Source organism: Enhydra lutris, unplaced genomic scaffold, assembly GCF_002288905.1.
Source record: "Enhydra lutris kenyoni isolate GAN:26980312 unplaced genomic scaffold, ASM228890v2 scaffoldscaffold4, whole genome shotgun sequence".
NCBI lineage: Eukaryota > Metazoa > Chordata > Mammalia > Carnivora > Mustelidae > Enhydra > Enhydra lutris.
This window is the reverse complement of record NW_019154088.1, coordinates 60,373,181-60,398,658: the sequence shown is the minus strand read 5'-3', so window position 1 is coordinate 60,398,658 and position 25,478 is coordinate 60,373,181. Positions and strand designations below refer to the sequence as shown.

Below are 25,478 nucleotides of genomic sequence, written 5' to 3'. Positions count from 1 at the left end.
TCGCCAGTCTTCCTGATGGAGAAATCCAGACTTCTTTTTTTTTTTTTTTTAATCGGATTTATTTGAGCTGCTGGGTGCTTGGAATAATGAAGTGAAGCACTAGGCCTTCCCTTGGGTCCTCAGATGGGCCACAGTATGCTGCACCGCTGGTGCTGAAAACCTGGGCAGGTCAGCTGGGCTTAGAACCATCGCAGCTTTGACTCCCTGCATGTTCCCTTCTGGGGTGGGGTGGGGAGGAGAAGCAGCGCAAGCCTGTCGGGAGAAGTCTTGGGGACTGAGCCTTTGTCTAAGAGGAGGCAGGTGTAGCTCGTGCCCTGGGGGTCACTCACCAGCTCTGTGGCTCCTCATCATCACCCGGCCACGACTGATGGCCTCCTCACGAGCCCATGGAGGCAGAGTGGAGGACACGGTGTGGGCGTCGGTGCCCGTCATATGTATATTTTGGTTGTGGTCTGAGTTAAGGGGACATGCCCCCCAGTTCTCTTCCTCATCTTTCAGATCTTGGCAGGCCCTGACCTCTCAGTGGCGCAGTTCACGGCTTGGCCTTCAGCCGACAATACGTGTCTGTGCCAAGCGAGAACGACTTGCTGGGGCAGGTCGGAGTCAATCTTGCATCCCTCCCTCCCTTTTTTCCTCCCCATTTGACCTTTGGGGCTCTAGTTTCCTGCAAGGAGTGAATTATTCATGTTTGTACATAGATATCAAATTGGCCCTTCCCGGGTTGCCAGCAGGGTGGGGCAGGTAGGCGGCTTTTTTCAGAGTCTGTAAACAGGAGGAGCCACTTCCCTGTTGAAACAGCACCTCCAGGTGGGTGACCGTTTTTTTTGCTAAGTCATCCTGGGGATGCTCAAAGCCCCATTGTGAAATCTTTCCTGTCCTTCCAGGCTCCTCCTTCCTCCCCAGCCCTATAACAGTCCCTGAAGTGGGCTGCCACCACTCTGCCGCCACTCTGCACGCCTCACTCTGCCCCTTCACCATGGCCTACATAGCCAAGTCCTTCTACGACCTCAGTGCCGTCAGCCTGGACGGGGAGAAGGTAGATTTCAACACGTTCCGAGGCAGGGCCGTGCTGATTGAGAACGTGGCCTCGCTCTGAGGCACGACCACCCGGGACTTCACCCAGCTCAACGAGTTGCAATGCCGCTTCCCCAGGCGCCTGGTGGTTCTTGGCTTCCCTTGCAACCAATTTGGACATCAGGTGAGGGGTGCCTTGTAATGTACCCAAGGAGTTGGGGTGCTGAAGCTTTGGTAGGCTAAGGGGGGATGGAGAGTGACTGTGTGTGTCGGAGAGTCTGGAATTGGAGTTATTTGTTAATCTAGGTCTTTGGATACAGGTGAATACCAAGGGGAAGTACATGGGGTTCTAACTGTCTGGGCTTCAGTACAGAGGGTGGGGTTTTGTTGTTTATTGTCTTCCCATTATGCTCCAGGAGGGCTGGTACTGCGTCTGCTTTTCTCTCCACGGTGGAGAATGCACTTGTTAAATACCTGCTGAGAGGATGAGTGGAAGGAAATAGAAGATCAACACTCACACTAGGATTGAACTGACCCAGGAGACCTTAGTTGCAGCTAGACATGGTTCTGTTCTGCTCTTCCGTGGCTCTGTGCCCATGCAAGAGTCACTTGATTTATCTGTTTTAGTTTCCTCATCTGTAAATGGGATAATGCCACTTATCTCACAGGATAATTGTGAGGTTCAGAGGGTAAGATATACCAAAAAAAACCTTGGAAAATATAAAGTGATATGCAAGTGAAAGCAAATGCAACTGTATTATTTAGGTCAAAGGACTCTTGTTTTAAATCAGCCAAGGGGAGAGTGATTTTGGTGGAAAGCTCAGGGTGCTCAATGCGCACGGGTCTCCTCTGGGTGTCATGTGCACCTGTCTCTGATTTTTTTCTTTCCCTTTTTTTTGGGGGGGGGGGTGTGTGTGTGTGTGTGTGTGTGTGTGTGTGTGTGTGTGTTCCACACAGGGATCAAATCTCTGTCTCTGATTACCGGGTTAAGTTCTAGATCTTCAGCCCACATACCTCAAGTTCTCTTTCAGGGATTCTTCTATATTCACTTATTATTTTAACAGCACCAGCAGACAGAATGTCCTCAAGTGAACCCTCGAATTATAACCCCCTCAGTTCAATTCACAGTGGCTTGATGGCAAGGAACTGATAGGCAGATACACAGCGGGAAAGTTGAAGTGTCGTTGGCTGTGACAAACCGGAGTCCAGACCGTCACTGCTGTCACTCTTGCTTCCCTATCTCAGTCTGTTTCTAGGCTTGGCCAGCCCTGGAGAGAGAAAGGGTGAAACCATTTGAGGGGTGTCTCTTCCACCCCAGAGGTGTCTCCACCCTTCCACCATCAGGCTAGCTAGTGGCTGGAGGGAATTTGTAACCTATCGGTAGCCTGCTGGCCATCTGCATTAAGAGATAAGGAGTCTAATAGAGATCACCTTTGGGCTCAAGATGTCTTGATGGCCTGGAACTGACTGTACTGATTGGTTCTAGTATGTAAGAGGCAAGAACTTTCTCCCACAAGGAGAAATCTGACTCTTAGACCTGGGGAAGGGGTGGAAAATAAGGGTTTCCATGGGCCTTTTGGGGTTCTCAGGGGTGGAGAATGCCAAGTAGGGATAGGACAGGGATGGCAAGGGGGAGGGAAACACAGGTAACAGGCTCAGAGCTAAAGTCCTCACAGCTGAGTCTAGTGAGTGAGTGTGAGGAGTCTTGGGAGAGCAGTCTGGAAGTAAAAGGAATGCTAACTACACATTCACAATGGTAGTACTCAAGTACACACTTAGCTTTCCTTCCCTTGGCCTATTTCAGAATCCTAAACACTCTATCCTGTTAAATCATCCCTGCCGGTCACTAAGCAATTCCGTTTAGCATACATCCACTGTCATCTCTAATTTACTTTGCCTTTGTAGCACCTGAAAGCTAGACTTCTTTGGATGGGGCCTTTCTTCATGAAAGTTTCCTCCCACTTACACTTCAGATCAAGGAAAAGGCAAGATGAAAGGCAGAGGCTATACTCAACACTCACATGTAATCAGAAACAACAGAGGCAAAATCAGAGCAGAGGGAAGGGGAAGGTTTGCCTGGACGTGTGTGTGAGTGTGTGTGTGAGAGTGTCGGGGGGGGGGGGGCGGAGTGAGGGTTCTAGATGGCATCACCTGAGCCTCTTTTTTCCTTTCTTTCTACTGCCCTGAACTCAAGGTACCTTGAAGTTTCAGACAGATATCCTAGAACTGTTCAAGGTAGTTTAGAGAGAGAAGCAGCAGTTCAAAATTGCTAAATCATTCACTGTAAGAACAGCCAAGCTAGGAACTGCAAGAATTTTCAGGAATGGCCTCGAAAACCATCAAACAATAGCTCTGAATGGGGAATCTCCAAGTCAAGAGAAGGGCAAAGCTAGGGAAGGAGGAAAAAGAACAGGGGACGCAGGGGAGCTACACAGAAAAGTATGGCCCTGGGAAGGGACTATAGGAGGGTGAAAGGTTTTCGTGGATCTTTTATTTCCCCCTTCCCTCTTCCATGCTCTTTGTCTTTTTCCTCCCCCAGGAGAACTGTCAGAATGAGGAGATCCTGAACAGTCTCAAGTATGTCCGCCCCGGGGGTGGATTCCAGCCCACTTTTACTCTTGTCCAAAAGTGTGAGGTGAATGGTCAGAACGAGCATCCTGTCTTCGCCTACCTGAAGGACAAGCTCCCCTACCCTTATGATGACCCATTTTCCCTCATGACCGACCCCAAGTTCATCATTTGGAGCCCGGTGCGCCGCTCTGACGTGGCCTGGAACTTTGAGAAGTTCCTTATTGGGCCAGAGGGGGAGCCCTTCCGCCGCTACAGCCGTACCTTCCCTACCATCAACATTGAGCCTGACATCAAGCGTCTCCTCAAAGTTGCCATATAGACAGGAGCTGCTCAGCACACAGATCTACCCCATCCCGCCCCTGGTATCTTTCCTGAGGCTTCAGTGTGCCCGCAGGAGGCACTGCTGGGCAAAAGCTGCCTCTTGAAGAGCCTTGCCCTTCCAGGCCACCTGTCTCCCTTCCCTCCCCCAACCTTCTCCTTGGTGATTCTACTTGGAGCTCCAAGATTTGGCTGGCTCTGGGCCTTCACAGAATGATGGCACCTTCCTAAACCTTATGGGTGGTGTCTGAGAAATGTGAAGGGCTTAGAGCCAGGCTGCTAGCTGTGTCCAATAAAGGGCAGGTATGCAAACGGCCAGGCTTCCTGTGTCTTCTTCCTCGATGGAGGGTAGAGGGGTAACACAAAACTGCAGGTTGGACAGAGAGCTGGCAGCGCACAAAGGCTTGACAGAGGAAGGCTCTGATCCGGGTGACACCCTGATGACTGTCGAGAGCAGGCTCTGGCCAGGGTCTGTGGTGGCAGGTGGAGTTGCAGGAAGTATGAATTCTATTATTGCTTAATGGCTCCTGCAGAACAGAGGCAGGGGCAGCGGTGCGGGGGGGGGGGGCAGGTAATGAGAGGTAAAGGGGAGGAAAAGAGAGCAAGCCTTTCAGTGGAGAGTACTGGGAGGCTGGGTAGAGGACTTCAGTCAGGAAGATGTCACTATCACTGCAGGTACTGGGCCAGCCAAGCATTACCTGCACTTGGAGACGTTGCTGGGACACAAATTTGGTCAACTTTAACCGACAGCAAGGGTGTGGAGGGTGTGGCTCCTGGGAACACAAAGAGTACTTATTTCCCTGATCACCTTGCTGAGTCACATTTGTTTTTGATCCTTAGCAGGACTGACTCCCTCCTTTTCACAGTTCCATGCTACCCTTGTCTTTCTCAAACTCACATGTTCCCAGATCCAGGCACAAGACAGACCAGCGTAGGCATGAATGACTGATTTCACTTTTTCTTCCATGAGGGTTGAAATGAAGAGGGCCTCCCTTTAGACCACCCAATTGTTCATAACCTGCCAACAGGACAGCCCTTCTCTGTGAGAACAGGGTTCTGCCAAATGGCTTTGTAAAGACAGTACCCCAGATTCTTCAGCAAGTACAGGCAGACTCCAAAGGCACAAATAACACCAAGGCCAGGTCCTATCATGTTCTGGAAAGACACCTGCTGAGAAGCCACTGCCCTGTCACTTTGCCTCACAAACCTCTTGCTGGAAACTGCTCACTTCACCTCTCCTTCTTGGATCACTAGTTGGAACATTTTCCTTTCCTCATTGAAGCCCAGAAGGGGCAGTTCTCCAAACTGGACACACCGCTTATGAACCCCAATGCTGAGGGGGGAGATCCCTTTCCTGTGGCGTCCCCATAACTATTTTCCAAGCACCTGCATCATCTGAGAAGTCAGTGCAGAATAGAGGTTAAGGATCCTTACTGTCTGACCTTCAACTGAAGTTATGCCATCCGTGGTGCTTTATTTCAAAAGGGGTAACCTGAGCATTACAGTGGGAATCCCCTGGCACCCTTTTGCCGGGCCTTCTGCTAAATTAAGGATACCCTTAACTTGACTATCAAAAACTCAAGCCTTTCAAGATTCCTTCTCTTAAAGCCAACAGCTGGGGTATGAGTTTTTGGAAGGCAGGACTGAGCACTGATTTTAGTTAGAGCAGTAACTGCAGAGACAAATGGCTTCTCTGAAGAAATGAAATACAGAATTCATACCGGATGCTAGTATGATTTGTTCATGATCTCCATAGTGCTAAAGTCTGTTGCTATGTCTAATAACAGAGCAGCTGTCCTAGATGTTGGCATGACGCCACAGGCAATTTCAGGCTGGTATGCCAGTACAATGTATTGGGTCTTTCCCGTGAAGCTCAAGTTGAAGGAATTATTTAAAGATTCCTGAAGGATTGGGAATTAACACCGTAAGTGATTTTGCTGAGAGTCAGTAAGAGCCATTATGGTAGGAAAAGGGCTCCTCACTTGGGCAGGGAAAATGCTACATGCTTCGAAAGGGACTTGCCCAGTGTGGCTCAGGAGGGAACAGGCATGGCAGGACTGGAGACACTTCTTTTACAAGCACATTTTGTTTTTACTAAATCTTTAGTTGTGCTGTTGTTAAAATGAAGAGAAGTGAGAAATTATTTTATTTTTCATCTTGTCTCCCTTTACAGCCTCAGAAGTACCAGCTTATGGTCATGAACAAGACATGGCAAAGCTTAAAATAATCACCCACTTTCAATCTTTTAATCAAATTTCCCTAGGGGCACTCCGGAAGTAGGAAGGGTCTCATAAACAAGCATTCCCAGAGAGATGACATATGCCACTTGATTTAGAACAGGGACAGAGACAGTCACTTCTCTGAGGGCTGTAACAAAAAATAAAGCTTGGGGCAATTGATTTTAGAGGATCAAGGTACACAGACTGAAATTTATCATTTCCCTGTGTTCCCACAGCTGTATTCTCCTTAGTTTAAGAAACACTGAGCCAGAATCTGATTAGTGATTTCAAATCTGACTTCTTATCATCACCATCACAACTGTCATCAATAAATGACAAACTATCATTTATTGAATATTTACTACACTCACACACTGCATAAGTATGTAATTAGGTTACTTAATCCTTGTACTGACTCTGTGAAGAATTCTGTTTTAAAGAGAAGGTAAGTGAACAAGACACCTGCCAAGAAGGTGGCTCCAAGTAGCAGAGTTGAATGTTAAACCCAGGCCAGTTGACTATAAAGTCTGTACTTTTTTTTTTTTTTAGACTTATTTATTTGAGGGGGTTGGTAAGGCAGAGGGAGAGAACCTCCGGCAAGATGCCCCACTGAGCACAGAGCCCAACATGGGGCTTGATCCCACAACCTTGAGACCATGTCTGAGCTCTAATCAAGAGTCAGATGCTTAACCAACTGAGCAAGCCAGGTGCCCCAAAGCCTTTAATCGTACTATTAAATACAATACAATAGTGTTTCCCTCTATTTCAGAGTTCCTTCAGAAAGACAACTGATAGCTGCCTGTACACAGCACTGCATAACTTAAAAACACTTTCACTTATGTTTTATCATTTGATTTTACAACTTTGTGCAGAAGACATCATTATTTCTATGTTTCCACTGAAGAGCCAAGGGGCATATAACCCACCCAATGTCCCAACACGAGCAGGTGGCAAAGCTCATTTTATTCTTTTTTTTTTTTTAAGATTTTCTTTTTATTATTTATTTGACAGATAACAAGTAGGCAGAGAGGCAGGCAGAGAGAGGAAGGGAACCAGGCTCCCCGCTGAGCAGAGAGCCCAATGCAGGGCTCGATCCCAGGACCCTGGGATCATGACCTGAGCCAAAGGTAGAGGCTTTAACCCACTGAGCCACCCGGGTGCCCTGGCAAAGCTCATTTTAGAACTAGGTCTCTTGGTTTCCTTTCTATCTAACCATACTGCATCTCACAATAGAGACTACTACAGTCAAGAAACACACAACCTAAAACTGAGAGCCTCAAATTCAGTGAAGTAACTTAGCCTTACTCACAAAAAAAGCAGAATGAAACAAAGAATTCTTGATCCCCTGATAAAGAGCAGTGAATATATACTTAGTTATTCCTTATAAGTAACGAACCATACCTGGTTGTACCCACAATATATCACGTATCAATTAATTAGTACTGGAAGAAGCCAAGACCATTTAAGAAAGACCGGACCACCTAAAACAACAAAACAAACATGCTGAGCTTTGACTCCAAGAGCCTAAGTATGCAGACACCAGATCTATACGTCACGGAGCGTGCAGACTAAGAATGAGGTACCTGGACAAGTCCACTTTCCCAATTACACCTATAGATCGTTCCTTCTCTTTCTTGTCTCTCAGAAAGGGAAGTGGAAAAAAAAAAACTGGTATTTTTGCCTGGTTCCCCTTTATTTGAACAGAAAAATATGGATTCAGTAGAACTGGGTTTAAGAAGTCTTTATTTGATTAGATCCGTAGAAGAATTCTAGAAAATAGTGTCACAAAACACAGCACAAAGTTGGTTTAATCATGACCAATGTGGATAGGATCTTATGTTTTAAGTTTTGTAATATATAGTCTAAAACAGATAGATAATTATACAGCCTGTAATAGACAAGGATTATCCGTTGGGGCTTATAAAATCATATTCTTGTGCTCCAAATGACTAAGCTGGAAGCATTAGCGAACTCCAAGAAGGGACAATTCAGAGGCTATAATGGGCTTAGTGCTATTTAAAGTAATGAAGCATTGTCTCTACTTTCTGGATCCATTTCACCAAACGATTTCCTCAGCAGGTCAGATATAGATTTGCAGAAAAGTGGAAAACATTTTCCAGGAATAACACAACTGAACCCTAAGGCCTAGATGACTTAACTTTTCTAAATAACAGATCTTGGTCTGACATGCCTAGATCCCTCAGAGTGTTGTCGCCAACATTCTCAACCTCTTCCTCACCTCGCCAGACCCCTATACTTCATGTGTCGTGAACGGTAGTGCTGAGACAGATTCACTCTACTAGTTGTCTGACCGTAAGTTCCTTAACGTCTCTGTGGTTCAGTTCCTTTGGCGCTAAAACTGGGATAAACAATAGTACCTACTACTTCATGGAGTTGTTAATGAGGATTGAGTGTTTAAAAAGGCCGGGCACACAGTAAGTACTCAATAAACCTCAGCAGTATTCTTCTTCTTCCTGTTATATAACAAAACTTCCCTGGTATCAACAATGAACATTTACTCACTTTTTTCCCTTACAAGCAAAGCTTTAGTTTAGAATTTCCAAACATCTTAGATATGAAGAGAAAACAATTTTGTTTCTGATGTCTGACCCTTTAAGTTTTGGTCTTAGAAGTGAGAAGAACTAACCAAACCCATCTTTTAGCATATAGTACTTTATAATGCTTTCTAAAGCATTTTACATTCATTATTCATTTGGATCTTCCAACAATACTGTGAAGGAAGTAAAATATCAGTTTTTACTAGCCCAATCTAATAGACATGGGACCTAAAGACCGGAGTTATGTTTTGCTTAATGGTCATACTGCTACCAAATGGCAGAGAGACCTAAGTGCCAAGGTTTCCAACACCCAAGCTGGTGTTCTTTCAACTATACAAGGTGAGATATTCTAAGATCTCTTTGGAGCAGTTGATGTGATTCTATTTACTTCTATTAATTAAAGTCCACTCTTTATTCAGATTTTGCTGATTTTTGGTTTTGGTTTTTGTTTTTTTATTAAGATTTTATTTATTTACCCGACAGACAGAGATCACAAGTAGGTAGAAAGGGAAGTAGGCTCCCTGCTGAGCAGAGAGCCTGATGTGGGGCTCAATCACAGGACCCTGGGATCATGACCTGAGCCAAAGGCAGAGGCTTTAAACCACTGAGCCACCCAGGCACCCCATAGATATTTTGCTGGTTTTAACCAAATGTCCTTTTTCTGTTACATTTAGTTTTCAGGTCTCTTTATACTCTTTTTGGCTGTGCGAGTTTCCCAGACTTGTCTTTATGGCCTTGACAATTTTGAGGAGTACTGGTCAGTTACTTTGAAAGCTGGCCCTCAACTGGGATTTCTCTGATATTTTTCTCATGATTAGAATGGGGTTATGGATTTGGGGGAGGGAAACCATAAAGGTAAAGTATGCTTTCATCACATCAAATCAAGGGTACATGCCATTATCAATAGGATTATCACTGAGGATGCTAATTTTGGTCATTTGGTTGAGCTAGTATTTGTCTGGTTCTTCCACTGTAAAGTTACTTTTCTCCCTCTGCATACTCTACTCTTTGGAAGGAAATTGCTGTGCATAACCCACCCTTAAGGAGTGGGGAGTATCTACAAATATTATTTGAAATTCTTCTGCATGTCTATTCTTCCAATCTACATATTTCTTGATTCAATCATTTAGCTCTGTCAGTAAGGACTCATGGATATTTAGTGTTTGGGTTATAACTCAGTACTACTTTAATTTATTGCTGAAACTATTCCAACTTCAGTCACTGGGAGCCCCTTTTATTAGCTCTTTTGTCCCTTTGACATACTCCCAGTCATTCTGTTTTATGGGGTTTTGGGAGGGAGAGTTTTGGGGATTTTGGGGGGCACTTTTCTTTTGACACAAAATGCTTCAAGCTCATTTTGTGCAGTCACTGCCCTAGTCCTGGAATCAATCATTCTTCAAGGAGCCCTGGTTCCTTGGAGATCTGGACATTAGGTATACTCCTATTCTAGTTTTCTTTTTTTTTTTTTTAAACATTTTATTTATTTATTTGAGAGAGAGACAGTGAGAGAGAGCATGAGCGAGGAGAAGGTCAGAGAGAGAAGCAGACTCCCCGCGGAGCTGGGAGCCCGATGCAGGACTCGATCCCGGGACTCCAGGATCATGACCTGAGGCGAAGGCAGTCGTCCAACCAACTGAGCCACCCAGGCATCCCTCTAGTTTTATTTTCTAGCCACATAACTTCTAACAGAGATTCTACACTCTGATGTGAACTGGGAACTTTAGCAGAAGAGCTCAGCAGAAGAACATAATCCCCTAAATTACTTTTTCTTTCAAAGAATAGTTAAGTCTAAGCAGAAAAAAAATGCAAAATAATTCCCATTATAAATGAAGTGAGACAAACCACGAGGCTTGCTGTATTATAAACCAACACAACACAGTTACTACAGAACTGCAGAGGATCCTTAGAATAACAGAGTCATTTGTCGAGGGTCATCAGGGAGAATACTGATAGTATCTTCAGCTTTGCCACATAACAGACAGAGCATGGTGTACTCCTAGAACAAGATAAAGTGCATAATTACATTGAGGAACAGGGAGAAAGACACTTCATAACTTACTCTGGTAAAGCTATTCTCTATAAATTGGAATGGATATTCCCTCTGCACATTAGATCAATTTCTTCAACACCCATCAGGGATGTCTTAGGTTTAATCTGTGTATCCTGGAGTCTTTTGTTTATGTAAATTGAACACATGCTGACAGTCTATTTACTATGTATGCAAGAATGTCAACTTGGAAATGCATGGCTATTTCTTGGACTCAAAACACATATTGGGCTAGGGGTGCCTGGGTGGCTCGGTCAGTTAAGCATCTGACTCTTGATTTCGGGCTCAGGTCATGCATGATCTTGGGGTCATGAGATGGAGCCCCACATCGGTTACCATGCTGGGCATGGAGCCTGCTTAGGATTCTCTCTCTCCCCTCTCCCTCTGCCCCTTCCCACCTTCCCTCTCTTATTTAAAAAAAAAATCCAAACACATATTGGGCTTGATTAGTGCTATTTAATTAATTATTTGAAAGAGAGAGAGAGTGTGCATGTGTGCACTAGTTGGTGGGGGGAGTGGCAGGGGGAGAGGCAGGGGGAGAGGGAAAATCCATGCTCAGCACGGAGCCCCATGGGGTGGGGGTGGTGGGAGGGTGCTCAATCTCACAACCCTGAGGTCATGACCTGAGCCGAAACCAAGAGCCAGATGCTCAACTGGTGCCCCTAGTGCTGCTATTTAAAGTAGTGAGACAGGGCGCCCGGGTGGCTCAGTCAGTTAAGCATCTGCCTCCGGCTCAGGTCGTGATCCCAGGGTCCTAGAATCGAACTCTGCACCAGGCTCCCTGCTTCTCCCTCCCCCTCTGCTGCTCTCCCTGCTTGTGCTCACTCTCTCTCTCACACACAAAGAAATAAATAAAATCTTTAAAAATATAATAAAATAAAGTAGTGAAGCAATATGAGTGTGGGTCCCTAAGGACAAATTCCTATTCTTAGAGTTGCTCCTTCCTAGATTATTTAAGACTACTAAGCAACAGAAATGTTTTTTTAAAATGAAAGAAAGAAAGATCCCAAACTAAAACAACTATTTTTATTCTCCAAGAAAATAAACAATTAAGTTAAACCCACTTGTCTGTCATGCCTCATATTTAGACAGCTAGCTGTCTGGAATATAATCTATTTCAGGAGTTTATGTTTCTTGGGCTTAACAAATGTCCAGGCTGATTAAAAAAAAAAAAAAAAAAAAAGAACGAAATCTTGCCATTGCAATGACATGGATGGACCTGGAGTATATCATGCTAAAGGAAGTCAGTCAGAGAAAGACAAATACCATACGATTTCACTCATATGTGGAATTTAAGAAACAAATGAGAAAAGGAAAAAAGAGAGAGGCACGAACCAAGAACTCTAGAGACTGTAGAGAAAAAAACTGATGGTTACCAGAGGGGAAGGGGATGGGGGAAATGGAGGATGGGGATTAATGAGTACACGTGCTGTGATGAGCACCGGGTGTTGTATGGAAGGGTTCAGTCACTATCTTATACACCTGAAACTACTGCAACACTGTATGTTAACAATACTGGAATTAAAATTTTTAAAAATATCAGGCTGGTGACAGAAGAGATTTTGTTTTAGGGAAAACTCCTAGGGCAAAGTCCTGTCTTTATAGTTATCCCCTTCTAGAATATTTAATATGGATCATAAACTATATACATATATTTCCTTTTAAACTTTTGCTTAAAAACTTTCTTATCTTCTTTAAGAAAACAAACTTACTGCTAAATCTATTTGTATTTCCACACTTCAAACTGAGATTGTTAGCTGTCTGGGAAAAATTGGTCAGTCAAGGCAGTTTGTGTTTCATGGGTCTGGACAGTCACTACAGAGAGGGTCACAGAGATAAATAAGGACTATGGTTCAGAGACTTAGAACCAGGGAACTGCATTTCTGTTTCCTACAGGTGAGCTTAGTTGTGGCAAGAGCAAGATTGTTTCTCAAAAAACCACACTTAATTTCAAGGTCTGGTCTACATACACGGTAGAGATAAATAGGGTCCAAAGCTCAGAGAACAAATACAGGTCTCATAAATTAAAAAATGAAATAGGGGTGCCTGGGTGACTCAATCAGCTGAGTTTCCGACTCTAGGTTTCAGCTCGGGTCATGGGCTCAGGGTCATGAGCTCAAGCCCCACAATGGGGGGTCTGCACTTCTACCCCTTCCCCCCAAAATAAAGAAATCTTTCTAAAACAATGAAATAAAAATCTACCCTCTATACAAGGTCTTTTACTGCTCCCAAATACTTCCGCTTTCACCTGCCAGACATTACTAGTAGGATTTGAACCTCTCACTGGAGATGAAGAAGAAAACAGTAATAAAGTCAAAATGGGAAAATGTATGAAGCTAGACAAACATCTGAGTTTTCACCCAATCTATCCATCGACAAGTTTTTATTAAGGACCTAAATATTTTGCAATGTGCTAGGTGCGCTGGAAGACATGAGAGAAGGCAAGGACAATGTCTGACCTTGCAAAATGTACAATCTATCTTGAGAGGAAGAAAAAACCTAACACGTGGTATAATCTGGAAAGGTTATTAAATAAGTAAGACTGACCACATTTGAAATCTTTCATTTATAGTTGGTGTGGAATCCAAATTTCACATTTGGATTCACATTCACATTCACAAATTTTGTAGGTCAATTATTTGGAATTCAAAAGCAGTTTCCCATAGAAGCAATGTTGTACACAGCAGTTAGGTTGCCAGGAAATTCCAGGGAGTCTTTCAAACTCATATTGTACAAGTACTATAGAATCTAGCCACACATAGCATGCTTCTGTGGGAAAACAAGTCAAAAATTCTAACTTGGAATGCAAAGAACACAATCCCCTGTGCTGCCAGGGTGAGGACACCTTTTACAAAACTGGCCAAGAGAATAAGAATTCCCCTCAGTCATTCATGGAGACCCTCAAAGACTCCACCTGGGCAAAGCATAGGGATAGAGATTTGGAAGGAAGGGTGGAGTGTGTGGAATCACCTTTGGGAAGACCAGATCCTTTGCTTTATTCTGAGGGGCCCATGGCCCTTTTCTTCTATTACTACCTATTAATTCTGACCCCAAGTCCTCTCCTTCCCTGTTCCACAGAGGAACAGAAGGCAGTCTCACTGTTCCTCTTTTGTTTTCTGAGGCAAACACATAGTCCTTTCAGTGGCTTTTAGGGTGATATAAAAAATAAAGGATACCTGTAATCATTTATAATGTATTTTCTGTTTAAACTCTATACTTCTGTCTTTACTCCACCCCTACTTGTGCCATCAGAAAAATCTCACTTTAACAATGATATTGTGGTTATTTAAAAACAGAATTCTTATCTTTTAGAGATATGTACAGAAATATTTACAGAAGTAGTGATATATTTGGGATTTGATCCAAAATAATCCTGTAGGGAGATGTGGGAATGGTGAGATACAAAATAAAGCAAACTGAAGGCTGGGTGGTGGAGGTTACAACACTATTCTGCCTACTTTTGCCCATAAGACATTTAATACAAAACAATAAACATTACCAATGTGGGGAATCCCACCTTGAACCTGAACTACTGCTGGAGTGAAACAGGTGCTGGGGCAGAGTGGGAACAAGGAAGAAGGCTAGCAAAGCTGAGAACAAAGAGTTTTTGTGCCCGTCAGGCTGAGAAGGAAGTTTCCGAGTGGCTATTCCCATGAGTTAGGGCCTGCTGTAGGTACAAAGAAAGGGGGAAAGCAGTATGGGCTAGACTATCAAGAGGAGGGAGGAGATAGAATTTAAGTTCTACTTGAAAGAGGTAAGATATAGTTGACTTGAAGGTAGAGAAAGGGACAAGTCAAGGAAAAAGCATGAATAAGGACTGTGATGGGCAAAGGGCAAGCATATGCCATATGGAGTAGCAAGAGTGACGGGATGATATATTTGAACAAGATGAATTTGACAGCAGCACGCAGAACTGTGCCGCAGTAATTTAGGTTTGAGTGGGTACAGTCCTTGACATGAGGTGTGGCAACAAGGCCAAAAAGGGCAAGAGAAACAAAAAAAGAAAGAAGGGCAGGCAGGGTGTTAGCAACAAAGAAGGACATTTGGGAGACAGCTGATAGGTTTTAAGTGAGCCTGAGTGTGAGTGTGTTCATTATTTGAGAAAGTAAAGAGAAAGTTCCAGAACAGAGACCAAAGCTCAGGGGAAAAAATCAGTTAGGGAACAATAGGAAAGGAAACCAGGGAAAAAGCAAAAGACAACTCAAAATGATTTAAAAAGAAAGAAAAAAGTCTGGCACTATGGACCTCAAGGGACGAAATCCTTCAAAACCACTATGGTTGACAAAACCAGACCCAGGAGAGATGTTAAAAGAGCTCAGAACTGAAGCAAGGTCACAGCATTCAGCTACATTATAGGACACCTCTGAGAGAATAGTTTTAGTAAAGTGAAAATGAAAACTGGTTTGCAGGTGGTTAAAAGAAGCACAGGGAAATAAGGAAAATCGGGTAAAGACCTATTCAAGTAGAGCAGCAAAAGTAAGGACAGAGATGATTAGAAGTTGAATCTCAGAGGTACCTGAGTGAAATGAAAAGATTTTTAACTTATTTTTTAACCAGAGAAGAATCAAGTATATTTACTGTCAGAAATATTTTAAATCCCAGAGAGACAAAGAAAATGCTGGATAGAGAGCACATAGATGAGGAAATGCAGAAAGGGTGGAGTTCGAGAGGAAGGAGTATCTTCCTCTCTACTGGGACGGAGGGAAGAGTCTGAGGTTGGACAATGCTATGTGTGGTGAGCCAAAGAGACTAGTGGGAAATTAGAGAAAGGGAAGTGGCCAGCCCCTTGAGAAAACTGAAGTCCAGAGCTCAACTATTACCCTATAGCTTAAATGAGCTATAGAAAGGCCAAAGCAGTGGCCTAAAGCATCACTTTCAAGAAATGACTCTCATCGCAGGATATAGAATACATGTGGAGAGTAGCAGATGGTGAGAAGAAGATGAGGTGGAGAGGCCAGTTTAAGAGCAGGGTTTTTTCCCAAGAGAATTTCACTGTCTATACATCGTGAATACAAGCCATCTTCTTTTATCTTCCTCTTCCTACGCCCAGAGTCATTTCTGGGACAGCTTTGAAAATGGTTGTGTTCAGTCATAAAGGGAAATCAGCTAGACTTGGCTCTGATGGCAGTGATAGACAATGGCTTCATTAGGGCAATCTTAATACACATTTAGGGCTCTAAAGAGGTCACAGGGGCTTCAAGAGCTTCCACAAATGGCTATAAGCCCTCCTTTGCTCTCATGGAAGGACAGAGCTGCTCCTTTAAGCCCAAGATATGTTCCCTCCCCTATTTGGCCACTACTCATTCACTGAGATCTTGATTTTGCCCTAAGTTACATATAACAAATGAACATTTTATGAGGTATAATTTTTGGATGCTGAGAAGATATGGTCAAGATATTGTACAGATTAACCACAACATATCAGACCAGATTCTGACAGGTGAATAAGTGCTTTCCTCTACACTAAAATACAAATGAACAAGAGTGTTCATGCTGTAAGATTCTGTTATGGAAGATTATTCTTTTTTTCTCATTAAAATCCTACCCAGGGGCGCCTGGGTGGCTCAGTGGTTTAAGCCGCTGCCTTTGGCTCGGGTCGTGATCTCAGGGTCCTGGGATCAAGTCCCGCATCGGGCTCTCTGCTCAGCGGGGAGCCTGCTTCCCTCCCTCTCTCTGCCTGACTCTCTGTCTACTTGTGATCTCTCTCTGTCAAATAAACAAATAAAATCTTTGGAAAAAATAAAATAAAATAAAATAAAATCCTACCCAAATTTGAAGGACTTAAAAAAAAAATTCCCCTGGCTGGGACACCTGGGTAGCTCAGTCAGTTAAGCATCTGCCTTCAGCTCAGGTCATGATCCCAGGGTCCTGGGATCAAGTCCCTTATCAGGCTCCTTGCTCAGCAGGGAGCCTGCTTCTCCCTCTGCCTGCTGCTCCTCCTGCTTGTGCTCTCTCTCTTTTGCCTTCTCTCTCTGGCAAATAAATAAATAAAATCTTTTTTTAAAAAATCCCCCTGCCTGTTAAAAGTTCTAACCTGATTTTATATCCTATAGATGAATACACAGTTCACTCTAAGTAACTAACTCAATCTGAAAGCTTGAAAATGGAGGCAGTAAGGGACAGACACAGGTTCCAGGGTGTCCTTATGGTTTCCAGTTTACTCTGGGCCCTGCCCCACTGACCAGCTTTCTTCCTGACCATCAGATCTGAGAAGCTTCAACAACTCAGGCATATAGCAGCCTTCCGTACAATTCTTCATGTGCTCATAGGACTGTACAAGGCCTCATCCTTATAATACTTATTCTCCACCCTTATGGTGGTCCAGCTTCTTTCCTCCAACCTGGATACACCCATCCTGTCATTTTACTTAATGAATTATATTAAAATGACTTACCACAACTGAGACTACAGAGTTGCCCAAGTCTACATGTCTGTGAGGGAAGACAAAGATAACCTCCTTATCAGAATTTCCATGCTCCGCAAGTAGGGGGGCAGTGGGCAGGCCAATACTTATAAAACCAACAATTATGCAATTACATAACTGGATAGAGAAAAAAACAGGCACAACCGTAACCTCATAAGAACCCACAATGTGCTATTCTTTATCAACAAACATGATAGGCCTAAGATACCATTTGTAAGGCATTCATTTTGATTTGTAACTCTTATGGAGACAGGTTTGAATAGATATACTCACATCTAAAGTATCTCTCTTAACATACACAAGTAGAAGGATAGTCTCCTTTAAAACTTACTAGTACTTCAATTGTTAAAACTATATCTAGATGTACAAAAGTATTTTTATTATTCCCCCTTCCCCACAATAACATACCACATTTATACATTTACCTGAAATTCATCCATGATACTGAATGTATACTCGTGCCTGGCTATTACATGATGACAATTCTTACACAGATCTGCCGAAACAGAGAGAGACTTAAATGATTAAGTCTTGGAAGGTGTCTTAAGACTTCTATTTTCTATTTTCAGCATGGTGGTGCTTTAAAAGAATCTTAATGGATACATTTAACACAACAGTAGGAAACCCATTATAGTATCTACCTTGAGAAGAAATCCAAAACCCATCACATAGCAACGCTACATAATGACTCAGAGATTAACAGGCATATATTAATTCCCATTCTTAGAACTTGGAGAAACTGTGCTACTAAAAACAATCATAAATAAAAAGCCAATGCTAGACATTAAAGTGAGTTTAACAGTAACAAAAGACTCTAGTAAAAACATATAATAACTATGATTTATTGAGTGCTTACTGTGTGCCAGATACTGTTTTAAATACTTTTTATCTCTTTACTTAATCTTCTCAAAACCCGAAGAGGTAGATACTATTGTTCTCACCTTTTTCAGGATAAAGAAACAAAGCCACACCATGGTTAAGTAATTAGCAAGACTACAGAGGCAGAAGTGTTGGAAACAGAATTCAAACCTATGCATTCTGGCTCTAGAGCCCTTGCTCTTAACCACTATGTCCTACTACCTCTCTAAAGGAGTTTAAAGCGTTATGCCTAATATAAAGAAAAAGACTGTTCTACTTTAGAATATTTTCAATTCTAAAGGTTTAGCATCTTTCATATTCCTTTTTAAAAATATCATTATTTGCACATTTATTCCTTATATATTCAGAGCATACCAAAGAACCAGGAAACAAGCAAAAAGGGGGTGTGACCAGTTTAATTTCTTGTCACCATACCTGGGGACTTATAAGTACATATACTTCATCTACTCATAAAAATTCTTAAGAGTGCCAACCTCAGAACTGACTTGTTTCTATCATACATAATTTATTTGGTTCCCCAGTATTGAGGACGAGGAGCAGCATATGAAGATAGCACAGCAAAAGAAACAACAGACAGATGATGAGATGGGAGACAAAAATAAGCTATGAGAGCAGAAACAAGACTAAAAAAACCATAACATCCCCGGGTAATTTATATGGCAGCAAACAGCCCTAAACACTTCAGTAGCTGTTGCAGGACATCACTGTACCAGAGTATAGTAAAAAAAGAAACGGCACATAAATGACCCTAAGGTTTAAAAAAAAGTCTCTCTTGCGTGCCTGGGTGGCTCAGTCGTTAAGCATCTGCCTTCGGCTCAGGTCATGATCCCAGAGTCCTGGAATCGAGCCCCCATCGGGCTCCCTGCTTAGCGGGGGAGCCTGCTTCTCCCTCTCCCACTCCCTCGGCTTGTGTTCTCTCTCTCACTGTGTCTCTCTCTGTCAAATATATAAACAAAATCTTTAAAAATAAATAAAAATAAAAATTAAAAAAGTCTCTCTTGTTTCAGAAGGCATAAAGACTTTAAAAATAAACAACAAAAAATGGTACCTGAACCATAAGCTTTAGTTATCTGCAAGTCACTTATGCAAAGTCTGATGATGCTAGCATCTTTATTTTCCTCTTAAAAATCAAACTAGCAACTCTTTTGCAATACAACATTGAAACAGGCCTCATAAAACACAACACATCGGTAGGTATAACATATCAGCTTTCAAAAGCCAGTATCTGGGGTGCCTGGGTGGCTCAGTGGGTTGGGCCGCTGCCTTCGGCTCGGGTCATGATCTCAGGGTCCTGGGATCGAGCCCCGCATCGGGCTCTCTGCTCAGCGGGGAGCCTGCTTCCTCCTCTCTCTCTGCCTGCCTCTCTGCCTGCTTGTGATCTCTCTCTGTCAAATAAATAAATGAAGTCTTAAAAAAAAAAAAAAAAAAAAAAAGCCAGTATCTGCTACCAGAATTGCATGAAAATTAAAAGTCTACTTACGATCATAGGTAACTATTTCTTCTCCATCTTCCTCTTTCAAAGATTTGTTTGTGATCAGCATAAAATCCCGCTTACTACACACTGCACAGCCTGTAAAGTTCAGCAAGAAAGATCCATTTTCCAGGCAGATGTTACCCTAAAACATTAAAAATAGAAATTTAATTTTCTTCTATTTCAAAATAATTAATAGACTAAAAATTTCTAAAGGCAAAAAACATGGCCAGAATTTACTTGCTTGAAGTCTGTACCAAGTAATTTTTGAAATTACTAGCTTTCCTCTAGAAGTGCTATTTATGGCAAATAAAATTGATGCAGTGTTAAAGCTGTAAGTCTCTGAGGACTGCAACTGTGTTTGAGAGGACTAAATGCAAATGGATATTTAGAAACTTAATGAACCTTTAATAATATAAAATGTGAAAAGGAAAAATTAGAAAAATCTAATAGCCAACAACATTAAATGAGGCATAGCATAAAACTAGAATTAAAATCCAATCAAAATGGAAATACTGAACTAATGATAAAAATGATCTTATAAAATGTGATGCTCAGGGGACGCCTGGGTGGCTCAGTTGGTTAAGCTGCTGCCTTTGACTCAGGTCATGATCCCAGGGTCCTGGAATTGAGTCCCACATCAGGCTCCTTGCTCAGCGGGGAGCCTGCTTCTCTCTCTGCCTCTGCCTGCTTGTGTGCGCTCTCTCACTCTCTGACAAATAAATAAATAAAATCTTTAAAAAATAAGAAAGAAAAGAAAGGTGGCATTCTGTTACCTACCCATCTTTAAAAAAAAAACAAAACTGTGATGCTCAGTTGATTGTTGAAATAGCATTTTCTGATGTCTTAAAAAATAACACAAAATAAGCAAACAAGAATAAACTCTCATCTCTATAGATGACAGTCCTTAAGGGTATGTGCGACTCAGGCAGAGAAGATAAGCTCTGCAATTCATCAGACAGAGACCAAGGCATTCAAAAGAGAAAGGGATTTGCTTCATCACCGAGAAACTGTAAACAACGAACGTTGCTAGCTCAAGAGAGGTCTTTGCTAAAAGCTTACTAATAATAGTTCAGAAAGTTATTTTATCAATAATCTACATCAACCTCATTTCTGACCAGTACACAGAGTACTTTTAACAGCTGGTGTGACTAAAAACCAGTCAAATGAACACTCCTCCAATGAAACTATGTGCCTGATACTGTGAAAAGCGCAGTGAAGGATTAGAGGAGTCACCTCCTTCCTATCCCGAAGAGCTTATGAACTATCAGGAAAACCAGCTCTAAGTGATACCACAGTGAAGCCTTCCTGGAGTCCCAGCACCACTGTGAAGCTCCCCCTTTTGAGTGGCTCTTTGCTATATATTAAGGAAGAGATTAACTCTGTGCAGGCAGATAGAGTTGGGAGATAGTAAATCACAGGCACATCACCTTAACCACTAAAGGGGAGAAAGGCATTGGGATTAAAGTATAAATTTCCAGCTACTAAGAATGGGTGCTTTGCTTTGATGTTCTTAAAAATAAACATCACTGAAGTGTAGCTTCTATAAATAAAATAGGTGAATCACTTTTAACCACTATTCCAACCAAGATATAAAAATTTCTATCTTCCTAGGCGATCCTTTCAGGCTTTGCAGTCTATCTCCAACCCCCATCTCACCTCAGGCACCCCTTGATCCAATTCCTATCTTTAGATAATAGATTAGCCTGTTATAAAATTTTATACAACTAGAACCATGCGGTATACCCCTCTGCATCCAGTTTCTTTTGTTCTGTCCATATTAATCATCTATGTCGTTGTACTGCTAGCTCATTGCTTTTCATTGCCAAACGGCATGGATTCGTGTTGATAAGACTTTTGGGTCCTTTTCAGTTTGGGGCTATTATGAATAAAGCAGCTATGAAGATTCATTAAGTCTTGTGTAAACATGTACCTTTCTCTTCAGTAAACACCTAGAAGTGGAACTGCTAAATCAGATGGGAAAAATATGGTCCAGACAAACCTTAAAACTGCCCATTAGTTTTCCATTTTCTATTCCCACCAGCACTGTGAGTTCCAGTTGCTCCACATCCTCACCAACCTGAGGTACAGTGTCTTTTCTTACATTAACCATCCTCATCTTGTGGTATCTCACAGTAGTTTTTAATTCGTATTTAGTTTGTATTTGTATTTAATTTGTATTTCCCTCATGACTAATAACGTTAAGCATCTTTTCATGGTGCCTACACGTGTGGAGTTCCTAGTCTTCTGCCCGTTTTTTGAAAGTTAGGTTGTTTATCTTATCTAGTTGTAAGAGTTATTATTGGGTTGTAAGAGTTCTTTATATATTTTAGATACAAATCCTCTGTCAGATTTGTATTACAAATATTTTCTATAATTGGTGTACGATTTTTAAAATAATACCTTTTGAAGAGCAGATAGTTTTGATCTTATGAAGGCCAATTTATCAAATTTTTTCTCTATTTGCATTTGTCTTCTTTTTTTTTTATTTGACAGAGATCACAAGTAGGCAAAGAGAGAGGAGGAAGCAGGCTTCCTGCTGAGCAGAGAGCCTGATGTGGGGTTCGATCCCAGGACCCTGGGATCATGACCTGAGCCGAAGGCAGAGGCTTTAACCCACTGAACCACCCAGACACCCCTATGTTTGTCTTCTAAGACTAGTATTCCTCATCTATGAAAAGTATCTACCATAAATCTCCAGAAAATTTTATGAAACCAAAGATAAATATTACCTATTCATTCCACACTTAGAACTTCTTGACATGTTAATCCATTATTTTTCTCTGACAATTTTTTGGACGTGTACACTATACTTGCTACCATCATCTTATTGTCCTTTCCTTTGCTAAGCTCAAAGTGACTTCTGTTCTTACTGCCCTCAGAAATATCACATGACTTCAAAAACTCCCAGAGTTGGAAGGACCTTTCAGATTTCAAATGGTCAGTCTCTCCTGAACAACAGGAAGAGAGTTCAGTTTCTCCAATGGTTGCCCATTCCACTTTTGAAAACCTGTTAGAAAGTTCTTTGTTCTGATTCAAAGCCTACAATCCAATAACATCCACCCACTAATGCTTTCTAAATCTGCCTTCTGAAATTCCAGAATGACAGCCCTTTAATTATTTTAGAACAGAATAAAGTCACAAAATATAGAATAAAATCAGAAAAAAGTGCCAATGAAAGGCTCAATCACCTCAATCCTTTTCTCTATTCTTAAACTTTATCTTCACTTTCCTAATTATTCCCTGAAGCTGTCCATTCTGCTTGATTCTCCACATTCTTTTCCCAAGAAAACAAATCCTTTCATCTGTTTGAATCTTGCACCTAAACTGCAATTTTGTATTTTCACTTGACTCTTTGGATGTTACATTCTCAATCTTGAAGGAAACATGATAAAAACAATCTGACTGTGTGCACTTCAATTTCATTCTCTCTCCATATGCCTCCAACTTCTGTAATGATACTTTGAATTTCCCAACTGCCTAGATTGAAAACACTAAGATCATCTATAGCTCCTCCCTCCATTAAACTGGCTGAGGTCCAATTCTTTCCTTGAGATGAGGTCTTATACCTACACTACTGTTGCCATGGCTCCCCAAATACTCTGTAGGGCTCTCCCTTTTACATTTCCATCCTACCACAACCTTAATACACAGCCATAAGATTCATTCTCCTAAGTAACAGATTCCAGAATTATTTCCTTATTAGATTTTCTTGATGGATGCCCAAGGCCTGACATATAGAATCTAAACTTAATACAATTTTTAAGTCTTTTGATTAGCCCAGTTCTTAAGAATCCAACCTAATCTCTTTAGTACTCTTCACTACAAACACCTTCCTCCTGTGGTCTCTGGAAAGTGCAGTGTTCCTTACTGGATTCATGAAAATTTTTTACACTTGTAAAAAAGTATGAAAGAGAAACACAATAAAGTATATGAAACATAAATATACAATATAATGCCTCTACCCACTAGGTGTCAGTAGTACCCCCAGCTGTGACAATTAAAAATGTCTACAGATAGTGCCAAGTGTCCCTTGAGAGGCAAAAATCTCACCTGGTTGAGAACCACTGCTCTAACTAATTCACTTTCATTATTCATTCATGGTGTTTTATTCTCTAACTGTATCACACTTTCCAGTGTACGATTGCAAATAATGCTGTTATAAGCATTCTTATATAAGTGTCCAGGAACAAATGTAATGCATTTATTTCCCTAGAATGGAACTGCCGGGTCATTCCGTATGCATATCTTCATTTGATAAGGTTAAAATTTTTTCCAAGGAGGTTGCACCGGGAGTGTTCTTGTATATCCTTCCCCAAAGAATAAGTATTAAGAGACAGAGACAACCACAGATTTTCTACCTCCCAACCATTACAAGAATCCTTGTTCTTGTTACATTTCCCAAGCCTCCGGCTCCTCCTTTCCTTCTTTTCTACCCCAATCACACTGGCCTTCAAGTCCCCAGTGAAGTCCACCTTCCTTTTGGGAGAGAAGCGCTATTTCTCTCCCATTTCTTTGAACTTCAACAGCATTTATCAACTGTGCTGCTCATTTTTTTGTTAATCACATACTCCTCAAAAGGCAATGACAGCTGCCTATTTCTTCTTTGGTGTCCTTTTCTGGCCTAGCAAAGTAATCTAACTATACACATACATGTTCAATAAGTATACAAATGAATGACAGTAACAAGCTTTGACAACCTCCCGAGCTTGAGAGCAGCCGAGATTTTTCAAAAAGGGCCAGGAAACCTGAATTCTGCCCCTGGCTCTTCTGTTAAGGGAATGTGACCCTGGGCAAGTGATTTCTCCTCTATGGGCATTAGTTTCATCTGCAAAACTGGGTTATAACAAATGGCCTCACAGGTCCCTTCCAGCGCTAGAATTCAGTAAGAAAAGTGAATTTCACCAAATCGAGCTTGAGAATGTGACGGGGGAATGGGGGGCCGTGTCCCTTCGTCGTCAGACTGGACTGGCGGTGGCGGTGGTGGGGTTTCCTTTGTTGTGCCCTGGAGCTCGAGAGAAGCGGGGTGACGGCTGATGTCAGCCGCCAGTTCCGGGGACCGGCGAAACGGACGGCCATAGGCCGCCCCCGCCCTCAAGTGCCTAAAGACAGCTACCGGTCACTGGAATGGGTAGAACGGCTGGATCGGCCCGCGCCCGGCCTCTCAGGGAAGGCCAGCCGGGGCTACGAGAAGCTCCAGGGGCTGGCCATGGGCCAAGAGAACGAGAAGTTCTCGACGCCCACTCGCTCACCCGATTCGGATACTCCTTCTCCACACAGCCCCCACACATCCCGACGCCGTTCTCTAGGACGGTCCTTCACCGCTTCCGGGAAGACGAAACATCGCGAGAGCAAAAGGAAGGTTGCCGCATGCGCCCTCTGAAGTACTTCGACCCTGGAGTATTTGATTTCGGGAACCTACGCGGAGTCTCCGCCCCGTAGCCGCTGTTGGGTTTCCCAGGCAACAACGCGGAGCCGGGAGTGGGACTTCGGAAACCTACCCGGGAAGAGGGCGGGACCGTGGACCCTGTGGCGGGAACACGAAAGGGACCTCCCGCTGAGCCGTGGTCTTATGGGCGCACTCCTGAGTCTAAACTGACAGAACGGCGAGTTACAACACACACGAAAGGGAATTGTTTCTCGCTGCCTCGGCATACCCCGTACATAAAGCCGAAATTATAATAATTTATGTACCTTTCCGTATCAGTGAGAGTGATAAATCAGCTCTCGGCCGTGAATAAGCAATAACCGAAGTGTTGGGGAAGAGGCACTTACAGCTCTGCAGAGAATCTCCTAAAACTCCTAAAAAGAACTCTCAAAATGTTAATAATAAATGACCATTATTTATCCCATTAGTGGTGGGAAACATTTCTGTGTCATAGAAGCACCTCCGTGGCATGCGCGCACTGGACAAATAGAAAATGGCCAGGTCGACCCTGCAGAGCTGAAAATGTTTGTGGCTGGAGCCCTGCCTTTC

At 42.6% G+C, this 25,478-nt stretch overlaps 2 protein-coding genes across 3 annotated transcripts; one reads left to right on the top strand and one right to left on the bottom strand.

Annotated features, from left to right (window-relative positions):
• The first annotated feature begins 60 nt into the window (after nt 1–60).
• Nucleotides 61–4,211, top strand: LOC111158122 (glutathione peroxidase 2). Its single transcript, XM_022519989.1, has 2 exons — nt 61–1,198; nt 3,554–4,211. The coding sequence occupies exons 1-2, from the start codon at nt 977–979 to the stop codon at nt 3,902–3,904; spliced, it is 573 nt and encodes a 190-aa protein (XP_022375697.1). The 5' UTR covers nt 61–976; the 3' UTR covers nt 3,905–4,211.
• Nucleotides 1,942–24,820, bottom strand: LOC111158129 (churchill domain containing 1). 2 transcript variants are annotated; one of them, XM_022520010.1, is made up of 4 exons: nt 24,754–24,820; nt 19,511–19,646; nt 17,577–17,647; nt 1,942–2,282 (listed from the first exon to the last, which is right to left on the bottom strand). In XM_022520010.1, exons 1-4 carry the CDS (start codon nt 24,790–24,792, stop codon nt 2,256–2,258), a joined length of 273 nt encoding a protein of 90 aa, XP_022375718.1. In that variant the 5' UTR covers nt 24,793–24,820; the 3' UTR covers nt 1,942–2,255. The 2 variants fall into 2 exon arrangements, with proteins under 2 accessions (XP_022375718.1, XP_022375709.1); XM_022520001.1 differs by lacking the exon at nt 1,942–2,282 and adding an exon at nt 10,508–10,676.
• Between the last annotated feature and the right edge of the window lie 658 nt (nt 24,821–25,478).